This window comes from Octopus bimaculoides, chromosome 30, assembly GCF_046866305.1.
Source record: "Octopus bimaculoides isolate indiv1 chromosome 30, ASM4686630v1, whole genome shotgun sequence".
Lineage (NCBI taxonomy): Eukaryota > Metazoa > Mollusca > Cephalopoda > Octopoda > Octopodidae > Octopus > Octopus bimaculoides.
Genome location: NC_142957.1, coordinates 13,575,899 through 13,598,955, shown reverse-complemented (window position 1 = coordinate 13,598,955; position 23,057 = coordinate 13,575,899). Strand labels below are relative to the sequence as shown.

At 41.7% G+C, this 23,057-nt stretch overlaps 1 protein-coding gene across 1 annotated transcript in view; it reads right to left on the bottom strand.

The window, feature by feature from the left end:
- The window catches only part of LOC106871820 (protein-serine O-palmitoleoyltransferase porcupine), a 53,054-nt gene that overhangs the window by 4,862 nt on the left and 25,135 nt on the right, over nucleotides 1-23,057 (bottom strand). Inside the window, exons 5-14 of the mRNA XM_089346211.1 lie at nucleotides 21,283-21,496; nucleotides 19,799-19,842; nucleotides 17,625-17,812; nucleotides 16,873-16,979; nucleotides 15,576-15,701; nucleotides 9,200-9,300; nucleotides 6,811-6,887; nucleotides 5,026-5,089; nucleotides 2,644-2,729; nucleotides 287-391 (exon numbers count right to left, since the gene is read on the bottom strand). Of these exons, the coding sequence (XP_089202337.1) occupies nucleotides 287-391; nucleotides 2,644-2,729; nucleotides 5,026-5,089; nucleotides 6,811-6,887; nucleotides 9,200-9,300; nucleotides 15,576-15,701; nucleotides 16,873-16,979; nucleotides 17,625-17,812; nucleotides 19,799-19,842; nucleotides 21,283-21,496 (1,112 nt within the window). The remainder of the gene's footprint in view (nucleotides 1-286; nucleotides 392-2,643; nucleotides 2,730-5,025; nucleotides 5,090-6,810; nucleotides 6,888-9,199; nucleotides 9,301-15,575; nucleotides 15,702-16,872; nucleotides 16,980-17,624; nucleotides 17,813-19,798; nucleotides 19,843-21,282; nucleotides 21,497-23,057) is intronic.

The window sequence follows — 23,057 nt, the reverse complement described above, 5'->3', positions numbered from 1 at the left end:
AGTGGGGTGGTGTCATTCAAAGGCTTAAAACAAAGCAAAAGTGCATTGGGACTTGAAAAAAATAAAATAAATTATCTTTATTGGCTAAACTGGCAATATGACCATCCCCAAGTACAACAACAAATTATCTTTAATCTTTAAGTTATGAAACAATTTGTCTTGATATTTGAATTTTCTTATAGTTAAATAAATTTCATCAAACTATTTCTCTTGTCATTTATAACTCACACACACACACACATATATATATATATATATGATAGAGAGAGACTATCTCAATGCTTACCTTCTCTTCTTGAGAGCTGCTGTCAAACATAAGACCCAGGTAGGCCAGGTGAAAGATTGATAAAAGACCAAAGGCCAGATTGGTTATTATGACATATGGGTGGTTCTGGGAAAGAGAAATTCACATGAAGTACCAGTCACATAATGGAGATCATGGTGTCAATTAGCAATTTTCAGATCACCCTAAAACACCCTTCTCAACTAACATTTGAGACCTTACACTAAAGTTATGAATCAATAACAATCTCTAGTATGAAGACACTGGATTAACAGAGTTGGTAGGGCACCAAAACAAAATATTTCATGGTTCCAGGTTCAGTCCCACTGCATGGCATTTTGAGCAAGTGTCTTCTACCATAGCCCCAGGCAGACCAAAGCTTTGAGAGTGGATTTGGTAGACCGAAGCATAAAGAAGCTCATTACATCCGTTTATCTGTATATCATTTGTAAAAAAACATAAATCTAAAAGAAGAAACACATTCTAAGACGTAAAGCAATCATCATCATCATCGTTTAACATCCGCTTTCCATGCTAGCATGGGTTAGACGATTTGACTGAGGACTGGTGAACCGGATGGCAACACCAGCCTCCAATCTGATTTGGCAGAGTTTCTACAGCTGGATGCCCTTCCTAACGCCAACCACTCAGAGAGTGTAGTGGGTGCTTTTACGTGTCACCCGCACGAAGGCCAGTCAGGCGGTACTGGCAACGGCCATGCTCAAAATGGTGAATTTTATGTGCCACCCACACAAGAGCCAGTCCAGGGGCACTGTCAACGATCTCGCTCGAAAATCCTACAAATGCCAGTCAGGCGGTACTGGCAACGGCCATGCTCAAAATGGTGTATTTTATGTGCCACCCACACAAGAGCCAGTCCAGGGGCACTGTCAACGATCTCGCTCGAAAATCCTACAAATGCCAGTCAGGCGGTACTGGCAACGGCCATGCTCAAAATGGTGTATTTTATGTGCCACCCGCACAAGAGCCAGTCCAGGGGCACTGGCAACGATCTCGCTCGAAAATCCTACAAATGCCAGTCAGGTGGTACTGGCAATGGCCATGCTCAAAATGGTGTATTTTATGTGCCACCCGCACAAGAGCCAGTCCAGGGGCACTGTCAACGATCTCGCTCGAAAATCCTACAAATGCCAGTCAGGCGGTACTGGCAACGGCCATGCTCAAAATGGTGTATTTTATGTGCCACCCGCACAAGAGCCAGTCCAGGGGCACTGACAACGATCTCGCTCGATTAAAAATGGGGAAGGCTGGTTTATGGGATTACCCTAGGGTTCCTCTCCATAAAGGGTTTAGCTTTATGGCGTATCATCAGATTCTAAAAGCCTGTTGGCCCATGACCTCTTTTATATAGATTAATCGCCAACATAATGTGACAGTCCTGGTTAGGATGAATGTTACTGTTATTTAGCCCCAGGAAGCATCGTCTCCAGCTGGCTATACAATACACTATTTGTATTCTTATATTTTCGAACAAGGGAGTTTGGCGTCCCCATCACCTAACTTGGAGCCTGCAATTCACTTGGATCTGGAGTCTATTGAGTGCAGTGTAGTGTTTGTACCCATGTGCAACCTTGAGGACTCATTGAATATTTAGTTGGCCCATTTGTGATTGTATGCACAACTGGAGGATAAACCTGTGTTTACTTCAGTAAGTATGTATTTGTCCTCAGACATTGTTTGTACATGATAGCAATATCACCAACCTGACCTTGGTGTTTTACTATTTAAGTGCCTGATTCTCTTCAATACTGAAAATTTTATGTGTATGTGTGTGTGTGTGTGTGTGTGTCTCCCACCACTGCTCGACAACTGGTGTTGGTGTATTTACATCCAGTAACTTAGTAGTTTGGCAAAAGAATCTGATAGAATAAATCGTCGGTTAAAAACAATTAATACTGAGACTGATTCATTCAGCTAAAATTCTTCAAGGTGGTGCCCCAGCATGGCCGCAGTTGAATGAATGAAACAAGTAAAAAATAAAAGATAGATGTAGGAGTGGTTATGTTGGTAAGAAGCTTGCTTCCAAACCATGTGGTTTTGGGTTCACTGGACAAGCATTGTCAACCATAGTCCCAGGTTGGCCAATTCCCTGTGAATGGACTTGGTTGATGGAAACTATGTGGAAGCCTTTCCTATACATTCATACATATATGTGTGTGTGTCTTTGGTTGTCAAGCAATGGTGGGTTGTAAGCACAATACAGTGTTGATGACCACATAACTTAGGGCTGTGTCCCTACTAAGGAACTCATTTGTAAAAACGAACACCACTGGCAGGAACCAGAGTAGAAATAGCAACACCTTTTCCATCAGTTCACCAAAAGCCCGGTAGATACTCACCCATTTAGCAGAATGGCTGCAGTTGTCTTTACATTTTTTGGCCAAGATACAGGCATCATATATTTTAGCCAGCTTCTGTCTGAAAACTGTAAAGAGACATAAGAGAGAGAGAGAGAGAGAGAGAGGTAAAGATATATTTATGTATGTTGTACGTATGTACGCATGTACATAAATAATTCTGTATATATGTATGTATAGATGTAAGGACACTGACTGGGAGAACAATGCCTGTCATCATCACAGATGGAGGAAGCCGGTTAAGGAGGGGATCAACACTTTTGAGAGAGCACGTATCCAGCATGAAGAACTTAAGCGAGCTGCGCGAAAGTGCACGGCTCGTATAGTGAATGGGGAAAGCTTGGTCTGCAATGTTTGCAGTCGTGTATGCTTATCAAGAGCAGGGCTCATTAACCACCAACGGAGCTGTAAACGCAAAATGTAAGTTAGTACTAGAGCGCAGAATGTTGCTGAAGGTCAGCAATGGTCTTCCTCGATCACGAGTGGATGGCCATCATCATAGATGTATGCATGTATGAATGTACATATGTATGCTTCCATTAGTTTTGTCAAAGCTGTGGGGAATGCTGCTCTTCTGAGAGCAAAAATACTCTGGCATAAAACTTGCTCTCAAAATAATACTAGTCATCTTGCAATGCCTGTTAATTGAACTTACTACGGTATTAGGAAGGGCATCCAGCCATAGAAATCATGCCAAAACAGACAAATGGAGCCCCCTATCAAACTGTCCAACCGATGCCAGCATGGAAAACAGATCTTAAGAGATGATGATGACGATATGTGTGAGTATATTTTTGTGATATTTCTGCTGCTTTTTAATAAAGCATATTACTCTACCTCTGGTTTTTGAGTACTCTTTTTTCCACCTTGTTTCGCATTTATGTGTTTACTGTGGGATATATATGTGTTTGTGTCTGTATATAACTTGACAACTGGTATTGGTTTGTTTAAGTCTCTGTAACATAGCAGTTCAGTAAAAGAGACCAACAGAATAAGGAGCAGATCTTAAAAGAAACAAGTACTGGGGTTGACTTGTTTGACTAAAACTCTTCAAGGTGGCCCTGGTTCAATGACTGAAACAAGAAATAGATTAGAAAAGGCTTATTGTTGTGAAATTTTAGGGGGCATTGTCAGGGAAGTGGGTAACAGGAAGGAAAGGAAAAGTAGGATCAGGGATTTAGTTAAGGGACAGAGTTAGAAAGTGATAAGACAGAGGGGAGAGTTGAGGAGGTAGGGGTGTTGATGTTATACATGGGTGGGGGTGAAGTGATGCATGAAAGGAACAGAAAATGGAAGTGGGATATGAAAGGGGAAGGGTAAAGGGAAAGGCAGTGTCAAGGGATTAGTAAGACAGAGGCAGCTTGAGGGAGGATGAAGGGGTTGAGTTGGAGAAGATCAGTGTTGGATTAACCATTAAGCAAAATAAGCACGAGTTTAAGGCATCAAGGGAAGCGGGAACCACAAGGATGGTAAATGGTTTATGGCACCAAAAAAAATTCATTTTAAACTTGCTAAAATAATATTCCATGTGGTTTATATGATCAGAAATGAAATATCAAAGTATTCGCGGTGTCACAGAGGGGATCTAATGAAAGACTTTGCAAATAAACAAAATAGGAGAAAAGTTTTCAAATATAAACGAAATGGTAGTATACAAGAATAAACATTATTTTCCATCCTACTTTCACTTTTGTTTCATTTTGAAAAAATAAAATTTTATTTTATGGTTTATTATTGTTTAAATTTTGAATTGGCTCAGTGGTTAGAGCACTGGGCTCAGTGATGAGGTAGTGAGTTCAATCCCTAGACTGGGTTGTGTATTATGTTCTTGAGCAAGATACTGTTCTACGTTGCTCCAGTAGAATGAGCTGCAACGTCACTGGTGCCAAGCTGTATCGGCCCCTTTGCCTTTCCCTTGGATAACATCGGTGATGTGGAGAGGGGGAGGCTGGTATGCATGGGTGACTGCTGGTCTTCCATGAAACAACTTTGCCCAGACTTGTGCCTCGGAGGGAAACTTTCTTAGTGCAATGCCATGGTCATTCATGAACGAAGAGGGTCTTTACTCTTTTTACATATATACAGGGCACCAAAATCTTTCAAGTGCTTCGGGCATGGAGTTTAATCTGACCCTGGAGAAGCTGTATTGGCGTCCTGCATTTTATATATATATATATATATATATATATATATGTATATATATGGGTGGGTAGTGGTGGGCAGAGGAGAGAGAGACGCTAATATTTCAAGTTGTGGACACTAAAACAAATTTTTTGGTCTCTTTCAGAGTTTTTTTTTTTGTTCTATTGTTTTGTAAAAGCAGAAGGTGGGTTTGCCAGGTTGAAGTGAAGCGCTCGTACTTACCATGTTCTATATATGAGTAGAAGGCCAGAGATAGTAGCACAGCAGCTAGCTGAAAGTTCAGTCCCTGCAACAAATGGAAGTAGTGCAAATGAGTTGATATGGATAAGCATGTAAGGTGGGGTGGGGGTGATTCAGAGGAGGAGCAAGAGGAGGAAAGAAAGAGTCAGAAGAAAAACAGACCAGAGGTTGTTAAACAACAACAACAACTGACCCCTTAGTATTTAAACTGGTCGTTTCCAGTTTCTCACATTTACCAAATAATATCGTACTAAAAATAAATTGTCGCATCATTGCAATCTGAATGAGATTATAGGAAAGTGGGTTATACATCATTAGATGTACACCTGCTTTCCTATATTAAATTTAGAATGAACGGAACGCAGAACTCCAAACCATCAACTCAACAATATTTATTTATGGTGGAAAATATACAACTTTACTCTTGGTTGTTGAGACGCCTTCTGTGTGTGAGAACATGGTTGTTGGGACGTTGGTATGTTGATGTGAGCTGGCTAGCGTGAGTCCGAAAGATGGAGAGAGACAGCTAGACACGTCCTTGCTCAATCACTGGCCAGTCGACAAAAAGACAGTATAGAGCGGGAAACGCTTGGATGTTGAATTCCACGCATGCGTGAGACTACGCATGCGCACAGCGTTACTACAAGATAATGCATGATTAATTCGAAAAAATGTTAATTAAACAGCATTACATTTGACAGAGTAATTTGAATGGTAAAGGGTCACTTTAGAATTGAAATCAGCCATATCTGGCCTGATTTGGCCTCTCACAACTACCTTACAATGCCATTCTAAAAATAAATAATCACATCATTGAAATCTCAAAGCTATGAAATAATGCAGGATAATTCAAAACACTCTCTGAGTGGTTGGCGTTAGGAAGGGCATCCAGCTGTAGAAACTCTGCCAGATCAGATTGGAGCCTGGTGTAGCCATCTGGTTTCACCAGTCCTCAATCAAATCGTCCAACCCATGCTAGCATGGAAAGCGGACGTTAAACGACGACGATGATGATGATGATGATGAATGGGAATATATAAGCATTACATTTGAGAGAGTAATCTGGGTACTAAAGGTTGAAATCTTTAGCACTTGAACCAGCGGTCTCTGGTTCAAATATTCTACCTGTTTTATGTTCAAACTGGCCACCACCAACCTCTCACACTTGCCCTACAATGTCATTCTAAAAATAAACAATCGCATCATTGAAATTTTGATGCTATGAGAGAATGTATGATTAATTCAAAACAATGTGAATAAATAAGCTTTATATTTGATAGAGGAATCTGAATGTTAAAGGGTTAACCCTTTAGTATTCAAACTAGCAAAAGCACATGGCTCAGTGGTTAGAGCATCAGATTCACAATCATGAGGTAGTGAGTTCGATTCTCGGAGTGAGCTGTGTGTTGTGTGCTTGAGCAAGATAGTTCATTTCACATTGCTCCAGCTTATGTTATACTTATTTATAGAAGCAAAGCAATGTAAATATGGAGCCTGGCATTGCCATCTGGCTTCACCAGTCCTCAGTCAAATCGTCTAACCCATGCTAGCATGGAAAGCGGATGTTAAATGGTGATAATGATGATGATGAACAATTAGAGACAGTTGCTTCTGACAGGACCCAATGGATGGTGTGCTTAAAGACCCTTCTCCTGTGACCCTTCTAGGATTAAATGGACGAAGATGTGATGAGACATTTTCATGCAAGATAAAAAAGCAAAAAAAAGCAAGTGCAGAACCTACAGAAAAACTTGCTTATTAACTTACGTGCAACAGTGAGCTAGCAGCATATGTGAGCAATACGGCGACAAAATTACCAAGAGGACGAGCAATTTTGAAGACATCTGGAAAAGAAAAGGTAAAACATAACTACAGGATGTGTGAATGGCTAAGAGGATTGCTTTGAAACTATGCAGTTTTGGGGTTCAGTCCCACTGCACAGCACCTTGGACGAGTGACTTCTGTTATAGCACCAGACCAACCGATGCTTTGAGAATAAATTTTGGAGACTGTGTGGAAGTCTGGTATGTGTGACTGAACTGCATCCAGTAGTGGGGCCCTGATTCAAGAGTTTCAGGGTTAAAAGGAGCATGGAACCGTTTCTTAGCTGCTATTGTTCACAGGTCTATAATGACCTAGAGCAGTAGTAGTACTTGTCAAGGTCAGAGCTATGGGTTAATCATCATAGGAGGGCTTGCCTACCTATGCACGTGAAGACTGGTTCCCAGCAGACTTGGCAGAAGAAACCTTCATGGCTGAATGGAGAAGGTGGCAGCATATGCATTGTGGTCACAGATGAGAGGATGCAGTTGATGGTATGCAGCTCTTCTTCCCTTTAAACAAAGTGACTGGTCACTGTTACTCTGATGGACAAACATATTCGTATGCATGTGTTTATATTCCTCCTCCACCATTTGATAACTGGTGTTGGTTTGTTTATGTCCTTATAACTTAGCAGTCTGGCAAAAGATATTAATTGAATACGTACTAGACTTAAATAGGTGCCAAAAAAAAAAAAAAAAAAAAATGCTCTGGGGTTGATTTGTATGACTAACTCTTCCGTGGCCACCATCTAATGACTGCCAACATGTAAACAGTAAAAAAAAACCCAACTAGAATAAGTACTAGGCTTACAAAGAATAAGTCCTGAGGTCGATTTGCTAGACTAAAGGTGGTGCTCCAGCATGGCTGCAGTCAAATGACTGAAACAAGTAAAAGAGTAAAGAGTACAGTACTCTTTGTACTTTGTGGATTTTCACCTTGGAATGTAACACCTGTGATAGTTGAGGGATTACTGTATATAAAAAAAACTGCAATCCTCTGCTAACCCATGCTGAGACAATGTGGCAGAGTAGGCACTCATCAAATCAGTATGGTCTGAAGCCAATCTCTGGTGGAGAGAACATGCTGAGGCCCTCCTTGTTCCACAGTGGACTGAATATTGGCACTCCCAATCTAATGAAATGCAACCCAATACTCTGGGCTAGTATAACAATAATAATAAAATTAATGCTTAGTAATGAAGGGAAAAAAAAAGGAAAAAATTTTTTATAAGGGCCAAGAAAAGGAGTGAAGTTGGCACAGGAGTGGCTGTGTGGTAAGTAGCTTGGTCACCAACCACATGGTTCTGGGTTCAGTCCCACTGCGTGGCACCTTGAGCAAGTGTCTTCTACTATAGCCTCGGGCCGACCAAAGCCTTGTGAGTGGATTTGGTAGACGGAAACTGAAAGAAGCCCGTCGTATATATGTATATATATATATATATATATATATATATATATATATATGTGTGTGTGTGTGTTTGTGTGTCTGTGTTTGTCCCCCCACCATCGCTTGACATCCGATGGTGGTGTGTTTACGTCCCCGTAACTTAGCGGTTCGGCAAAAGAGACCGATAGAATAAGTACTAGGCTTCCAAAGAATAAGTCCTGGGGTCGATTTGCTCGACTAAAGGCGGTGCTCCAGCATGGCCGCAGTCAAATGACTGAAACAAGTAAAAGAGTATATAGAGAGGAATGCATGCACACACATTCTTTATCTTTATTTGTGAATTAACAGGGCTACAAATGATTTCATGTGGTGAAACTCCACAATTAAGAATATATTTATGTACTCAATATGATGTTGAGCAATCATTCTCACTGATTGCCTATCTAGTGTGTTATTTCTTTACTACCCACAAGGGGCTACACACAGAGGGGACAAACAAGGACAGACAAATGGATTAAGTCGATTATATCAATCCTAGTGCGTAACTGATACTTATTTAATAGACCCCGAAAGGATGAAAGGCAAAGTCGACCTTGGCGGAATTTGAACTCAGAACGTAGCGGTAGATGAAATACCGCTAAGCATTTCACCCGGCGTGCTAACATTTTTGCCAGCTTGCCTCTCTAGTGTGTGTATGCGTGCATATATATATAAATACAGAGAGAGAGAGAGAGAGAGAGAGAGAGAGAGAGAGAGAGAGAGAGAGAGAGAGAGAGAGAGAGAGAAAGCGGTACACACACACATATATATATATATATAGAAAGAGGGGAGTAGTTAGACATAAGGAAAACAGAGAAAGAGAGAGAGAAAAAGATGACAGGAAATATGGGCGAGACAAACAGACAGACGGAATAATAGGAAGGAAAATTACAATGGTTCTACTTACAATTCTTGAGCCAGTTATGCATTGGTATATTCCAGTTTGAAACAGTCTCCACCAGGGAGCGTGGCACTTCTATGTAGGCAGGCCGGGTAACATCAAAGTCCCTAGTAACAAGGAGAGGACTGAAGCCATGCTTAACAGGTAGAGGTAAGAGCAGAGAGGCAAGGACAGAGGGTGAAAGGAGTATAAAAGAAGCAGGGAGGGAGGAGTGATGATAGTGGAGAGACAAATGTATGCAGCAGAACAGAAAAGAAGCTGAGTCAATGAAAGGGGTCTATCATTAGAAAGGGTCTTCCTCACCCCATGGGGGGAAATTTATCCCACCTTCACATACAAAGCAAGTCTCTGAATTCATCTACCTTAGAGATAAATTGGTACTACTAAAGCAGCACGGTCCCGAACGCGCAGTCGCGCATCCGCGCTAGCTAGTCTTGAGTGGTCGATCCTAACCCTAACCCTAACCCTGTCCCTAACCCTAACCCTAACCCTAACCCTAACCCTGTCCCTAACCCTAACCCTAACCCGCATTTGCAAATGAATACGTGTTTAGGGTTAGGATCGACCACTCACGACTAGCTAGCGTGGACGCGCGACTGCGCATTCGGGACCGTGCTGCTTTAGTAGTACTGGTAAGCTCTCTTAAAAAAAAACGATGGAATAATTAGCTGTGAAGTATAGAATCGGACTTGGTCAGGCAGCCTTTGATAAGAACAATATCGTACTTATTTCAAAACAAATTTCATACTACATAAATGCAAGCATCTACAACACCTATATTCTTTCAGTAGTTTTATATAGGCTAAATTGTGTCAACTGGACTTTTGTTGCACTACGAAACCGGAAGTTTTTCAGAATCATGTAACGAGACTTCTTACTAACACTGAACTCTCAGACCATGTCAGAATTGAAGATCGAAGAAAAATAACCAAATTGTTACCGGTCATCTCTGTTATCAAAAATGAATTATTCAAAATAGCTTGGACACACTAAATGAATGGTTTGTGGCATCGGCAAGATCTGTCTGGAAGGCATGATTAATAAAAAGAGAAACAGGTTAGCAACCTAAGAGATGGAGAGATAACATCACAGTATGGACAGGCCTTGACATAGTTTTTTTTTACTCAATGCTCTCATCAAGGATCAAATACTATGAAGGCAACCATCTCAAGTTGCTGCAGGCAGAGGTAACAAGAAATGATGACCACATACAAAACCATCCAAGCCATCATCCAAGTGTCCAACAATCAGCTTACCAAGACTCCCATTTCCTTTGTGTTGTGTTGCATGCATGCAATTAAGCCAGGCTCCAGTTTCCAGTCCATCCTTTGATGTATCAATTCACAAAATGTCTTTGACACTTTCTTGCTCTCTTCCCCGCCACACTTCCTGTCAAGATGGTCTCCAGCAGTAACTTGTGGTACATTATATGTCAAAATTCTCAACAAAGCGTGTCACTGGATTTTCAGCTTTGCCAGTACTGCAACATTTGTTACCCTGACTTTCTAGCTTATTTTACCCAACCTGCATAAGATCTGCTTCTCAGAGGCTTCTATATTCTCCACTGCTGTGTATATTGTCCACGTTTCTTATTTCTTTACTGCCCACAAGGGGCTACACACAGAGGGGACAAAAAGGACGGACAAACGGATTAAGTCGATTATATCGACCCCCAGTGCTGGATCAGGACTGACCTGGGGTTAAACAACAACAACAAAAAAAAAGCCCTCTAGCAGATGGTGGGTTAGGATTAAGGTTTAGGTATGAATATAGAGATCTGGGGTGTTGCCAAGCTTTGTGGAAGGAAATAAGGGATTTAGACAAGGTCCAGATAAAAGCAGCCATCAGAAAGAAATAAAAAGAATAAAAACAGTTGAAATTAAAAAAAAACATTTTGTTAATAATAATAATAATAATAATAATAATAATAATAATAATGGTTTCAAATTTTGGCACAAGGCCAGAAATTTTGGGGGAAGGGGGGAAGTCAATAACATCGACCCCAGTGCTCAACTGGTACTTATTTTATCGACCTTGAAAGGGTGAAAGGCAAAATCGACCTTGGTGGAATTTGAACTCAGAACGTAAAGACTGACGAAATACCGCTAAGCATTACGTCCAGTGTGCTAACAATTCTGCCAGCTTGCCACATTAATAATAATAATAATAATAATAATAATGATATAATGATAATAATAATAATAATAATAATTCTTTATTGGCCACAAAGGCTACAGAAACATTTAGCACAATACAAAGAGAAAAGACAGTGAGGATTTGCATAAAAATGATTTGCGAAAAGACCTTAGCAAACAAAATCCCAACAGAAGAGTGCACCACCCAAGGGCAACCAAAGAACCCCATAGATCCCAAGCCACCCAACCCACAACGATCAAGCTGCTTCTACCATCTTCTTAAGAGCTTTGGTTCCCTTTTTGCCAGCAATTAAGATTTGTTTCATGAGATCATAGGCAGATTGAACCACAAACTCTCACCTCACTTCCATTTCCATGGTTTGGAAATAAGATTCTCTGTTTGATGACTAAAGTGGCTTTCTCAGTCTTGTAGACAAAGGCTTCCTTCATTCTCCTTTCGTATGGCCCAGTGACTTCAATAAGAATCATTTCATATTTATGATTATTGTTTAACGTATGACTTTTATGCATGTATAGGAAAGTGGGTTATACATCATTAGATGTACACCTGACTTTCCTATATTAAATTAAGAATATGAATGGAACTTTCCACCATGAATAAATATTGTTATGTTGATAGTCTGGAGTTCAGCGTTCCGTTCAATTCTTAATTTAATATAAGAAAGTCAGGTGTACATCTAATGATGTATAACCCACTTTCTACTAAAGTGGATCACTGGCCAGCAAGAAAGAGATCGATCAAAGCGGGAAACGCTTGGATGTTGAATTCCACGCATGCGTGAGACTACGCATGCGCACAGCGTTACTACACATGCATGTAGCTCCTGTACAGCAAGAAACCTGTTCTGCTCCAGCCCATTTCTCATACTTTCAGCATAAAGTTACCCCCTTTAGGGTTCACAATAAACTCACTAGTGCTGGTGCCACATGAAAAGCATCCAATACACTCTGTAAAATGACTGGTGTTAGGAATGGTATCCAACCATAGAAACCATGCCGAAGCAGAAACTTGAGCATAATGCATTCCTTGGGTCCCTCAAACCCTGTTAAACTATCAGGGCTCCTATTTTGAGAATAACCCCCCTTCCTCCTCTCCCGTAAGTTGTAGAGATCCTATAAGTGGCCATAGATTGTGCTGGTATCCCTTGATAAAGAGACGAAAATATAAAACAACCATAGAACAATATTCACATCAACATGTTGAAACTAACACGTGGACCCCAATAACTCCTCACACAACAACACATATGGGGGTTGGCTGAAAAGTTCATAAGCTGACCGAGATACTCCCATGGAATGTGACTAAATGAAGTTTATTTTTCAACATAGTCCCCTTGTAGTCCACACTTCTTCCATCAGTGTTGCAGCACTTGGATCCCATTGGTGAAGAAGCTTTGAACCTGTTGGGCAAAGAAAGTCATATGATGTCATCATTACTGCAACACTGCTTCCCAGCCAAGAGTTTTTTTTCATGTTGGAGAACAGATGATAGTCAGATGGGGCCAAATCGGGAGAACAGATGATAGTCAGATGGGGCCAAATCGGGAGAACAGATGATAGTCAGATGGGGCCAAATCGGGAGAACAGATGATAGTCAGATGGGGCCAAATCGGGAGAACAGATGATAGTCAGATGGGGCCAAATCGGGAGAACAGATGATAGTCAGATGGGGCCAAATCGGGAGAACAGATGATAGTCAGATGGGGCCAAATCGGGAGAACAGATGATAGTCAGATGGGGCCAAATCGGGAGAACAGATGATAGTCAGATGGGGCCAAATCGGGAGAACAGATGATAGTCAGATGGGGCCAAATCGGGAGAACAGATGATAGTCAGATGGGGCCAAATCAGGAGAACAGATGATAGTCAGATGGGGCCAAATCGGGAGAACAGATGATAGTCAGATGGGGCCAAATCGGGAGAACAGATGATAGTGAGATGGGGCCAAATCAGGAGAACAGATGATAGTCAGATGGGGCCAAATCAGGAGAACAGATGATAGTCAGATGGGGCCAAATCGGGAGAACAGATGATAGTCAGATGGGGCCAAATCGGGAGAACAGATGATAGTCAGATGGGGCCAAATCAGGAGAACAGATGATAGTCAGATGGGGCCAAATCGGGAGAACAGATGATAGTCAGATGGGGCCAAATCGGGAGAACAGATGATAGTCAGATGGGGCCAAATCGGGAGAACAGATGATAGTCAGATGGGGCCAAATCGGGAGAACAGATGATAGTCAGATGGGGCCAAATCGGGAGAACAGATGATAGTCAGATGGGGCCAAATCGGGAGAACAGATGATAGTCAGATGGGGCCAAATCGGGAGAACAGATGATAGTCAGATGGGGCCAAATCGGGAGAACAGATGATAGTCAGATGGGGCCAAATCGGGAGAACAGATGATAGTCAGATGGGGCCAAATCGGGAGAACAGATGATAGTCAGATGGGGCCAAATCGGGAGAACAGATGATAGTCAGATGGGGCCAAATCGGGAGAACAGATGATAGTCAGATGGGGCCAAATCGGGAGAACAGATGATAGTCAGATGGGGCCAAATCGGGAGAACAGATGATAGTCAGATGGGGCCAAATCGGGAGAACAGATGATAGTCAGATGGGGCCAAATCAGGAGAACAGATGATAGTCAGATGGGGCCAAATCGGGAGAACAGATGATAGTCAGATGGGGCCAAATCGGGAGAACAGATGATAGTCAGATGGGGCCAAATCGGGAGAACAGATGATAGTCAGATGGGGCCAAATCGGGAGAACAGATGATAGTCAGATGGGGCCAAATCGGGAGAACAGATGATAGTCAGATGGGGCCAAATCAGGAGAACAGAGAGGGTGATCAACCAGCTCAAAGCCATAGTCATGCACAGTAGCCATTGAAGCCAAGGACTTGTATGCTGGAGCGTTGCCTCGATAAAACCTTGTTCATCAGTTCAGTTTTCCTGGGTGTTTCGGTTTGATAATCTTTCGCAACTGCCTCAGCAAGTTCACACAGCATTCTCCACTGATGGTGTGGTCCTTTTGAAGACAGTCAATAGACACAATGCCTCTTGTATCCCTCGAAAATCTGAGACCATTGCCTTCCATGCATGATGAAATGACCCAGGTCATTTTGAAGCAGGTGACTGGCTTTTGTGCAGGTGGCACATAAAATGCACCATTTTGAGCGTGGCCGTTGCCAGTACCGCCTGACTGGCCTTCGTGCGGGTGACACGTAAAAGCACCCACTACACTCTCTGAGTGGTTGGTGTTAGGAAGGGCATCCAGCTGTAGAAACTCTGCCAAATCAGGATTGGAGCCTGATGTAGCCATCTGGTTTCACCAGTCCTCAGTCAAATCGTCCAACCCATGCTAGCATGGAAAGCGGACGTTAAATGATGATGATGAGGAGGAGGAGGAGGAGGGGGTGTTTCCAATGCATAGACTGTCTCTGGCTCAAAGCGTTGAACCCATCATGAAAAACTGGGTTAGGAAACAAACGTTCAAGGAAACTAGCTGGATCTGCCTCAAACAATGTCAGATTTTCTACTGATACGAGATCAGCCTGGTGCACTTCTGATCAGGTGTCAAAAGACATGGCACCCACTGAGCAGAAACCATTGTCATGCCAAGTGTTCCTTGCGCAGAATATTCGCAACTCTCTCACAGGATGTGCTAATAACATTGGCTATTTGATTTATAGTCAATCATCTGTCAGCCATCACCATGTGGTGAACAAGTTCGTTCCTTTCCTCAGTTGTCGCAATTGCAGGATGTCTAAATCTTGGATTATCTTCAGGACTCTCCCTTCGACCTCTTGATTTCAGCTGCCCACTTTTGCACTGACAAAGCTGGAGTGTCATCCTCTAATGTAGCAACCATGTCACCATGAACATCTTTGGGAGCGAAACTCTTTTTCTGTCAGTAATTGATAACATGATGATGCCAAATTTTTGTCCATTTTTAAGGGACATTGCAACTAGTTACTTCTGAAGTCTCTTTTGAACAGTGAAATATCAATTTACCAGGAAAGAAACAATGCAGTTATTAATAAGAAGGGTTGAAATTAATGCAAAATTTTACAGCACTAGCATAACTCCTTCATAGTCAGCCTATGAACTTTTCAGGCCACCCTGGTACGCAACATGATATTCCCACAAACACAATGAAGCTCTCTCTGTCTTCCAGCTTACATGAAAGAAAAAAAAACTGAGAAAGTACTGATGCCATACCAGAGGACTTCTCCATTGACATGTGTGGAACCTAGTCCGTTTAGAGTTAGCGATAAGGTAGACAGGTAGCTGACAAAGTAGTGACTAAATCTGAATGACATAGCATCTCGGTAAGCAGTTAACCACCTGAAAAGAGAAACAAGAAAATGTACATATAAGTGTGTATGTATGTATGTATATATATATATATATATATATATATATATATATATAAAGGACACAGGTTCGTGTGTCACATAGCTAGCTAGAGGCAATGGCCTCTTGGAGCTAATCAACAGCAGCATTCGTCCTATTTTTGGGACTGCCATGTTGGCTTGGCGATAACTATTAATATCCAGTACCGCTGCCGTAATCTCCTTTAGAGGGACTTAGAAATATTAATATTTATTCATATATATATATATATATATATATATATATATATATATATATATATATATATATATATATATATATAGATATATATAGATATATATAGATAGATATATATATATATATATATATATATATATATATATATATATATATATATATATATATATATATATATATATATAGATAGATAGATAGATAGATATATATATATATATATATATATATATATATGCGGATATAAGGTTGTTTGTGAAAGACCAGCACTTGCCCATGGATACCAGCCTCCCTTCTCCACGCCACTGGTGTTATCCACGGGAAAGGCAAAGGGGCCGATACAGCTTGGCACCAGTGATGCTGCAATTCATTTCTACAGCTGAGCGAACTGGAGCAACGTGAAATAAAGTGTCTTGCTCAAGACCACAACACGCGGCCAAGTCTGGGAATTGAACTCACTACCTCATGAGCCTGACACTCTAACCACTGAGCCATGCACCTCCACATATCAATTTGTCATTGAATCTCATAAGTAGTTCCCTTCTGAAACCACACACTTTATCCAGCATCCTTTCCATTGATGTAAGCATCCCTTGAACTTGTTGCTTGGGATAGTGAGCATCTACCTCATTGCATTGGTCTGGAATCTTGTTGGGGATCTTCTATTGTGAAGATTGAGCTTTGGTTTTGAGGTTAGAGCCACAGACCCAGAATTTGTCACTTGCCATGACTATTTTCAAAATAATGATGTCCATCATTCCCAAATGGAATTGAAGATGAGAAGATGGAGACAAAATGGAAAAAGGTGTTGACCCAGAGTACGGTGAGAGAGGTGTGTCGGAATGACCACTCTGGAAAATAGAAGTTATTGCTTAGTTCCAAAGGATACACACACACACACAAACATTTCAGTTTCCCTGCTACTTACTTCCAGTGGTGATCCTGTATAAGCCAGCCAACAGCACAAGTGGACATCACCAAACATATTAAAGCTGAGAGAATACTTTTGGTTAATTTGAACAACCAGTGTAAATTCTGTAAAGAGAAAAAGACACAGATAAAGAGAGGACACATTTACACACACACATACACACTGCCGGTGCCATGTAAAAACACCCGTACTGGTGCCACATGAAAAGCACCCAGTGGAGCACTCTGTAAAGTGGTTGGCGTTTGGAAGGATGTCCAGCTGTAGAAACCATGCCAAAACACATGGAACCAAGGCAGCTCTTTAGCTGACCAGCTCTTGTCAAAACTGTCCAACTCATACCAGTATGGAAAATGGATATTAAATGATAATGATGATATCCATCACTCCATCTTCTCCACCCACTGTTCCTGGAAGGCTTGTGGGGGTAGACTCCTCGGGCACTTTGTCCTTATAGTCTTATAAAATGAGGTGAGGGAAAGTGTTCATGCCAATTGTGTCCCATTAATAGATACTCTCTCACGCTTTCTCTCTCTATCTTAATCTCTCTCACTCTCTCTCTCTATCTCTCTCTAGTTATGTAAAGTGTAGGTTTCTGTGAATGCATGCAGCTATGTTGTTTCATACTATGTTCTAACCAATGATGCCAAAATAATTTTACTAAATTCTTCATTGCTTCCAACATGAATTGAAACTAAGCAGTGTATTCAAACAGAAATGTGGTTACAAAAGGTTAAATAGATAACACTCACCATTGGTCTGACACTTTGCTGGGTAATGGTACAGTACTGGTGGAAACTGATCCATGGTCCAAAGATCACGGTACCAACGTTGAACACATAACCGTGGTACTGCCAGATGTCTGGGAGGAAGCTGACTGCAGGGTCACTGACATCAAATGCTAATGAGATGATTTTCATTGACATAATCATCTGTGAACCTGTCGATGAGGGGAAAGATTCAATGCGATTATTGGAATTTGAAGTGACCTTTGGTGATTATTGTTGTTTAATAAAGAAGGAAGGTGAAGGAGCAATTAAGGAGTAAATAAAAAGTAGCTAGTACACTCTGTAAAGTGGGTGGCATTCAGAAGGGGATCCAGCCATAGAAACCCTGCCAAAACAGACAACTAGAGCCTGGGCAGCTCTCTGGTTGGCTAGTCTCTGTCAAACCACCTGGCTCTTGCCAACATGAAAAACAGAAGTTAAAATGATAATTATGATGATATTGATGTAGATCAGAACTCTTTACAAAATTCTGCCACTACCACAAGTACCTGTTAAGATTTTGGAAATACATATCAGCCACAAGTTAACATTAATCTATCAAACACTTTCTTTTTATTTACTTTTGGATATCTTTTTCTCTCCCTACTCGCATCAACATTATCATACTACTACTACTACTACTACTACTATACAATGTATCATTTTCCGTGATCTAAGTATAATTTCTAAAACTTTTCTCACTGTTTTATTGATTCTCATATCTGCTTTAACTTTGTAAAATCCAAAGGAAACTACTCAGTAGAGATAACAAGGTTTAATAGAGTTGTCACCCATGCATATATATATATCTGTTTATGTATGTGTGTGTGCGTGTCTATGTATGTGTGTATGTATATATATATATATATATATATATATATAGAGTTATTAATATTTCTAAGTCTCTCTAAAGGAGACTACGGCAGCGGTACTGGAAATTAATAGTTATCGCCAAGCCAACATGGCAGTCCCAAAATTAGGACGAAAGCTGCCGTGAATTAGCTCCAAGAAGCCATCGCCTCTAGCTAGCTATGTGACACACGAAACCTGTGTCCTTTATAACCTTCGAACAGGGGAGGTCAGCAGTGTCCCCCTGCTGGTTTGGCATCTGCAGACTAGACTAGTTTCAGGGTGTTGCCCCTTGTCAATGCAGAGTAGCCAAGCCTTAGCCAGGCGGCGCTGCTGACTATCTGCTCGAAGGTTATTTATCTAATTTCAGTGGAATCTATCCACTGGTTTTCAGAAATAGAGTTATTAATATTTCTAAGTCTCTCTAAAGGAGACTACGGCAGCGGTACTGGAAATTAATAGTTATCGCCAAGCCAACATGGCAGTCCCAAAATTAGGACGAAAGCTGCCGTGAATTAGCTCCAAGAAGCCATCGCCTCTAGCTAGCTATGTGACACACGAAACCTGTGTCCTTTATAACCTTCGAACAGGGGAGGTCAGCAGTGTCCCCCTGCTGGTTTGGCATCTGCAGACTAGACTAGTTTCAGGGTGTTGCCCCTTGTCAATGCAGAGTAGCCAAGCCTTAGCCAGGCGGCGCTGCTGACTATCTGCTCGAAGGTTATTTATCTAATTTCAGTGGAATCTATCCACTGGTTTTCAGAAATAGAGTTATTAATATTTCTAAGTCTCTCTAAAGGAGACTACGGCAGCGGTACTGGAAATTAATAGTTATCGCCAAGCCAACATGGCAGTCCCAAAATTAGGACGAAAGCTGCCGTGAATTAGCTCCAAGAAGCCATCGCCTCTAGCTAGCTATGTGACACACGAAACCTGTGTACTAATCCATGGAGAGCTAAATGATGATGTTGATGATGACGATATATATATGTGTGTGTGTGTCAAACAAACAAGAGATGAGTGTTCAATACAAGAAACGAAATTTCTATCTCATGACTAGTTTCATGCCACTGCATTCTACAGGCAAGAACGTTCTTCACTGAAGATCATAGAGACACCAAACTCTATTATTAGACTCACTTTACTGCAACTGGCGGAGATTCATTTATCAATACATTGTTATCAGCAGCAGCTCCCAAATACAGCTTTGAAAGAGAGACTTTGCTACTTTTGTTATCTCTAGCAGGGCTGGGGACCGTTTATTAAACAGATAAGAGCCAAGATGTAGAGAGAGAGTTCCTTGTTTGACTTACCCCTAACTTTGTGCCACGAGGCCGAATCCACAATAAACAGCTCCCTAATGAAACAAAAACAATGAGAGTGAGAGACAGCTGGCAGGGAGACATAAACAAGATCCCCAGAATGGGAAAAATCTGACTGACTCAGACATATACAGACACACACATATACAGACACACACATATACATGCTTACACAAAAATATATGCATGCATACACTCGCATATAGATATCAATATATGCACCACCACCCCACACACACACCCATATATAGGCGGCGAGCTGGCAGAAACGTTAGCACGCCGGGCGTGATGCTTAGCGGTATTTCGTCTGCTGTTACGTCCTGAGTTCAAATTCCGCCGAGGTCGACTTTGCCTTTCATCCTTTCGGGGTCGATTAAATAAGTACCAGTTACGCACTGGGGTCAGTATAATCGACTTAATCCGTTTGTCTGTCCTTGTTTGTCCCCTCTGTGTGTAGCCCCTTGTGGGTAGTAAAGAAATAACACACACCCATATATATGTATGTATGTTAGGAGGCACAAGCACTTACACATGTATATACATGGTGGCAACTTCCACCTATCAAATTCAATTATAAAGCTTTGGTTGACTCAAGGCTATAGTAGAAGACACTTGCTCAAGGTGCCATGCAGTGGGACTGAACCTGAAAACACCTAAAGCTCCATGAGGCTCCGGCAAGGGGTGGTGGCGACCCCTGTTGTACTCTTTCACCCCAACCTTCTCTCACTCTTTCTTCCTGTTTCTTGAGTAAAGCTGGTGGGGGGAGAACACATACGCCATAGAAACAGGGCCCATGAGCCTGGCTAAGCTTTAAAAGAGCGCATAAATAATAAAAGTAAATAGTCAATTACATCGACCCCCAGTGTTCCACTGGTACTTAATTTATCCACCATACACACCCACACACATATACCCTCACATACATTTATACATAGATGCATGCTCACATATAGATAAGAATACATGCATACAAACACACACAGATTATACTATTGTAGTGACTTCTTATAACAGACGACTGTTATATGTTCAATGTCCGGAGTTTTATCCACGCATGCGCAGGGACTAGTTCCGGAAGGAATACAGGAAGAGTCTCATGCGCATGCGTAGAGTTCGACACCCAGCTTTGGCGCCTTTTCTCAGTCTCTTCGTTGACTGATCTCCGTCGAGCCAAGATGTCCAACAGAGCTCTCTCACATGTCAGCACCAGAGCTTCACAAATAACCACGGAAATCATTCAGAAGGCGTCTCAGTAACCGAGGGCGACGAGCTACCGAATTCCCTCCAAGCGTGAACTGAATTCCACTGTGAATAAATATTGTTATGTTGTTCAGAATCTGCGTTCCGTTGTTTCTTCTAGAAATTTAATGTACGGAAGCGGTGTACACCTAATGGTGTATAACCACTTCCCTACACTATCATCTCTCTCTCGCACATACACACACACGCGTGCAAACAAAGAAACATCAACTTACAGCAGGATAATAATCAGTACCACCGAAGCCGACACACAGATACCACAAAGGGGCCGGCACTTGAACACGGTGATGGTGATGACAAGGTAACCGAAGCCGGCAGTAATGAGCAGATAGAGCATGGTGGAATGGAAGAAGTTGTAGAGGATACTGAGTCCAAACAGACCACTGGAAAAATGGACAACTGACCTCTGTATGGTGGTTTCACTGCGACCTAGAGAACAAAGGAGAGAGAGAGAAAGAGAGAGCATAAGAAAGACCAATTGTAAGAATAATAACAGAGTGGGAATAGCTACATGGTTGAGGGTTGGCTCTGACACTCCATCACAACCATCTTTATCACCTTCCCAGTTAATCCCACCTACCCTTACTCTTTTACTCTTTTACTTGTTTCAGTCATTTGACTGCGGCCATGCTGGTGCACCGCCTTTAGTCGAGCAAATCGACCCCAGGACTTATTCTTTGGAAGCTTAGTACTTATTCTATCGGTCTCTTTTGCCGAACCGCTAAGTTACGGGGACGTAAACACACCAGCATCGGTTGTCAAGCGATGTTGGGGGGACAAACACACACACAAAAACACACACACACATATATATATATATATATATATATATATATATATATATATACATATATACGACGGGCTTCTTTCAGTTTCCGTCTACCAAATCCACTCACAAGGCTTTGGTCGGCCCGAGGCTATAGTAGAAGACACTTGCCCAAGGTGCCACGCAGTGGGACTGAACCCAGAACCATGTGGTTGGTAAGCAAGCTACTTACCACACAGCCACTCCCGCACCCATATACCATTGTCACACATACACACACAACAGTTATTTTACTCTCACACAGACACGCATACAGACTTATGCACACAAGACTCACATTTTCCCATAAACAACAGCATGGTCTAACACAGGGGTTTTCAAACTGTGTTTGGGGTCCGCAAGGACAAGACAGGGGGTCCGTGGACAGCAAATACTTTTTATGGACAATTTGATTTTATATATGTATTTTAATCGAAATCTTTTAATTGACAATAAACCTATTTGTTAAATACTGTTAAATAAATAAATGTAAAAATATATGTTATTTTAAGCAAATATTTATGAATAAATTTCATAAGCGTTTATAAAGGCGGTCCCTAAGGTAAAGCCTGAAATATAAAGGGGTCCGCAAGTCAAAAAGTTTGAAAACCCCTGGTCTAACACACACACTCATACACTTACAGAGACAATAGCATAGTGGCTGAGCTTCTTTCGAGTATTGGGCCTCATGGAGGCAATGACCAAAACCTTTGGTATAATGTCATGCTTGAGAAGAAGACCCATGAAGCCGAGCAAAATCACAGTCATGGCAGATACCCGAGTCATGCAAATGGCACCCATGCCAGTTGCATGTAAAAGCACCCATTACACTCCCGGAGTGGTTGGCGTTAGGAAGGGCATTCAGCCATAGAAAACCATGCTAAATCAGACTGGAGCCTGGCACAGCATGCCAGCCCAGTGAAACAGTCCAACCCATGCCAGCATGGTCAACGAACATTAAATGATGATGTGTGTGTGTGTGTGTGTGTGTGTGTGTGTGTGTGTGTGTATGTGTTCATGTGCACGTGTACTTGTATGTGGTGTATATATATGGAGGCATATTGCCGAGGTCCTTTCGAGTGTTGGGCCTGATGGAGGCAAAGTGGCTGAGTTCCCTTCAAGCATTGGGCCTCATGTAGGCAAAGTGGCTAAGTTCTTTTCGAGGTGAGGTGGCCGAATTCTTTC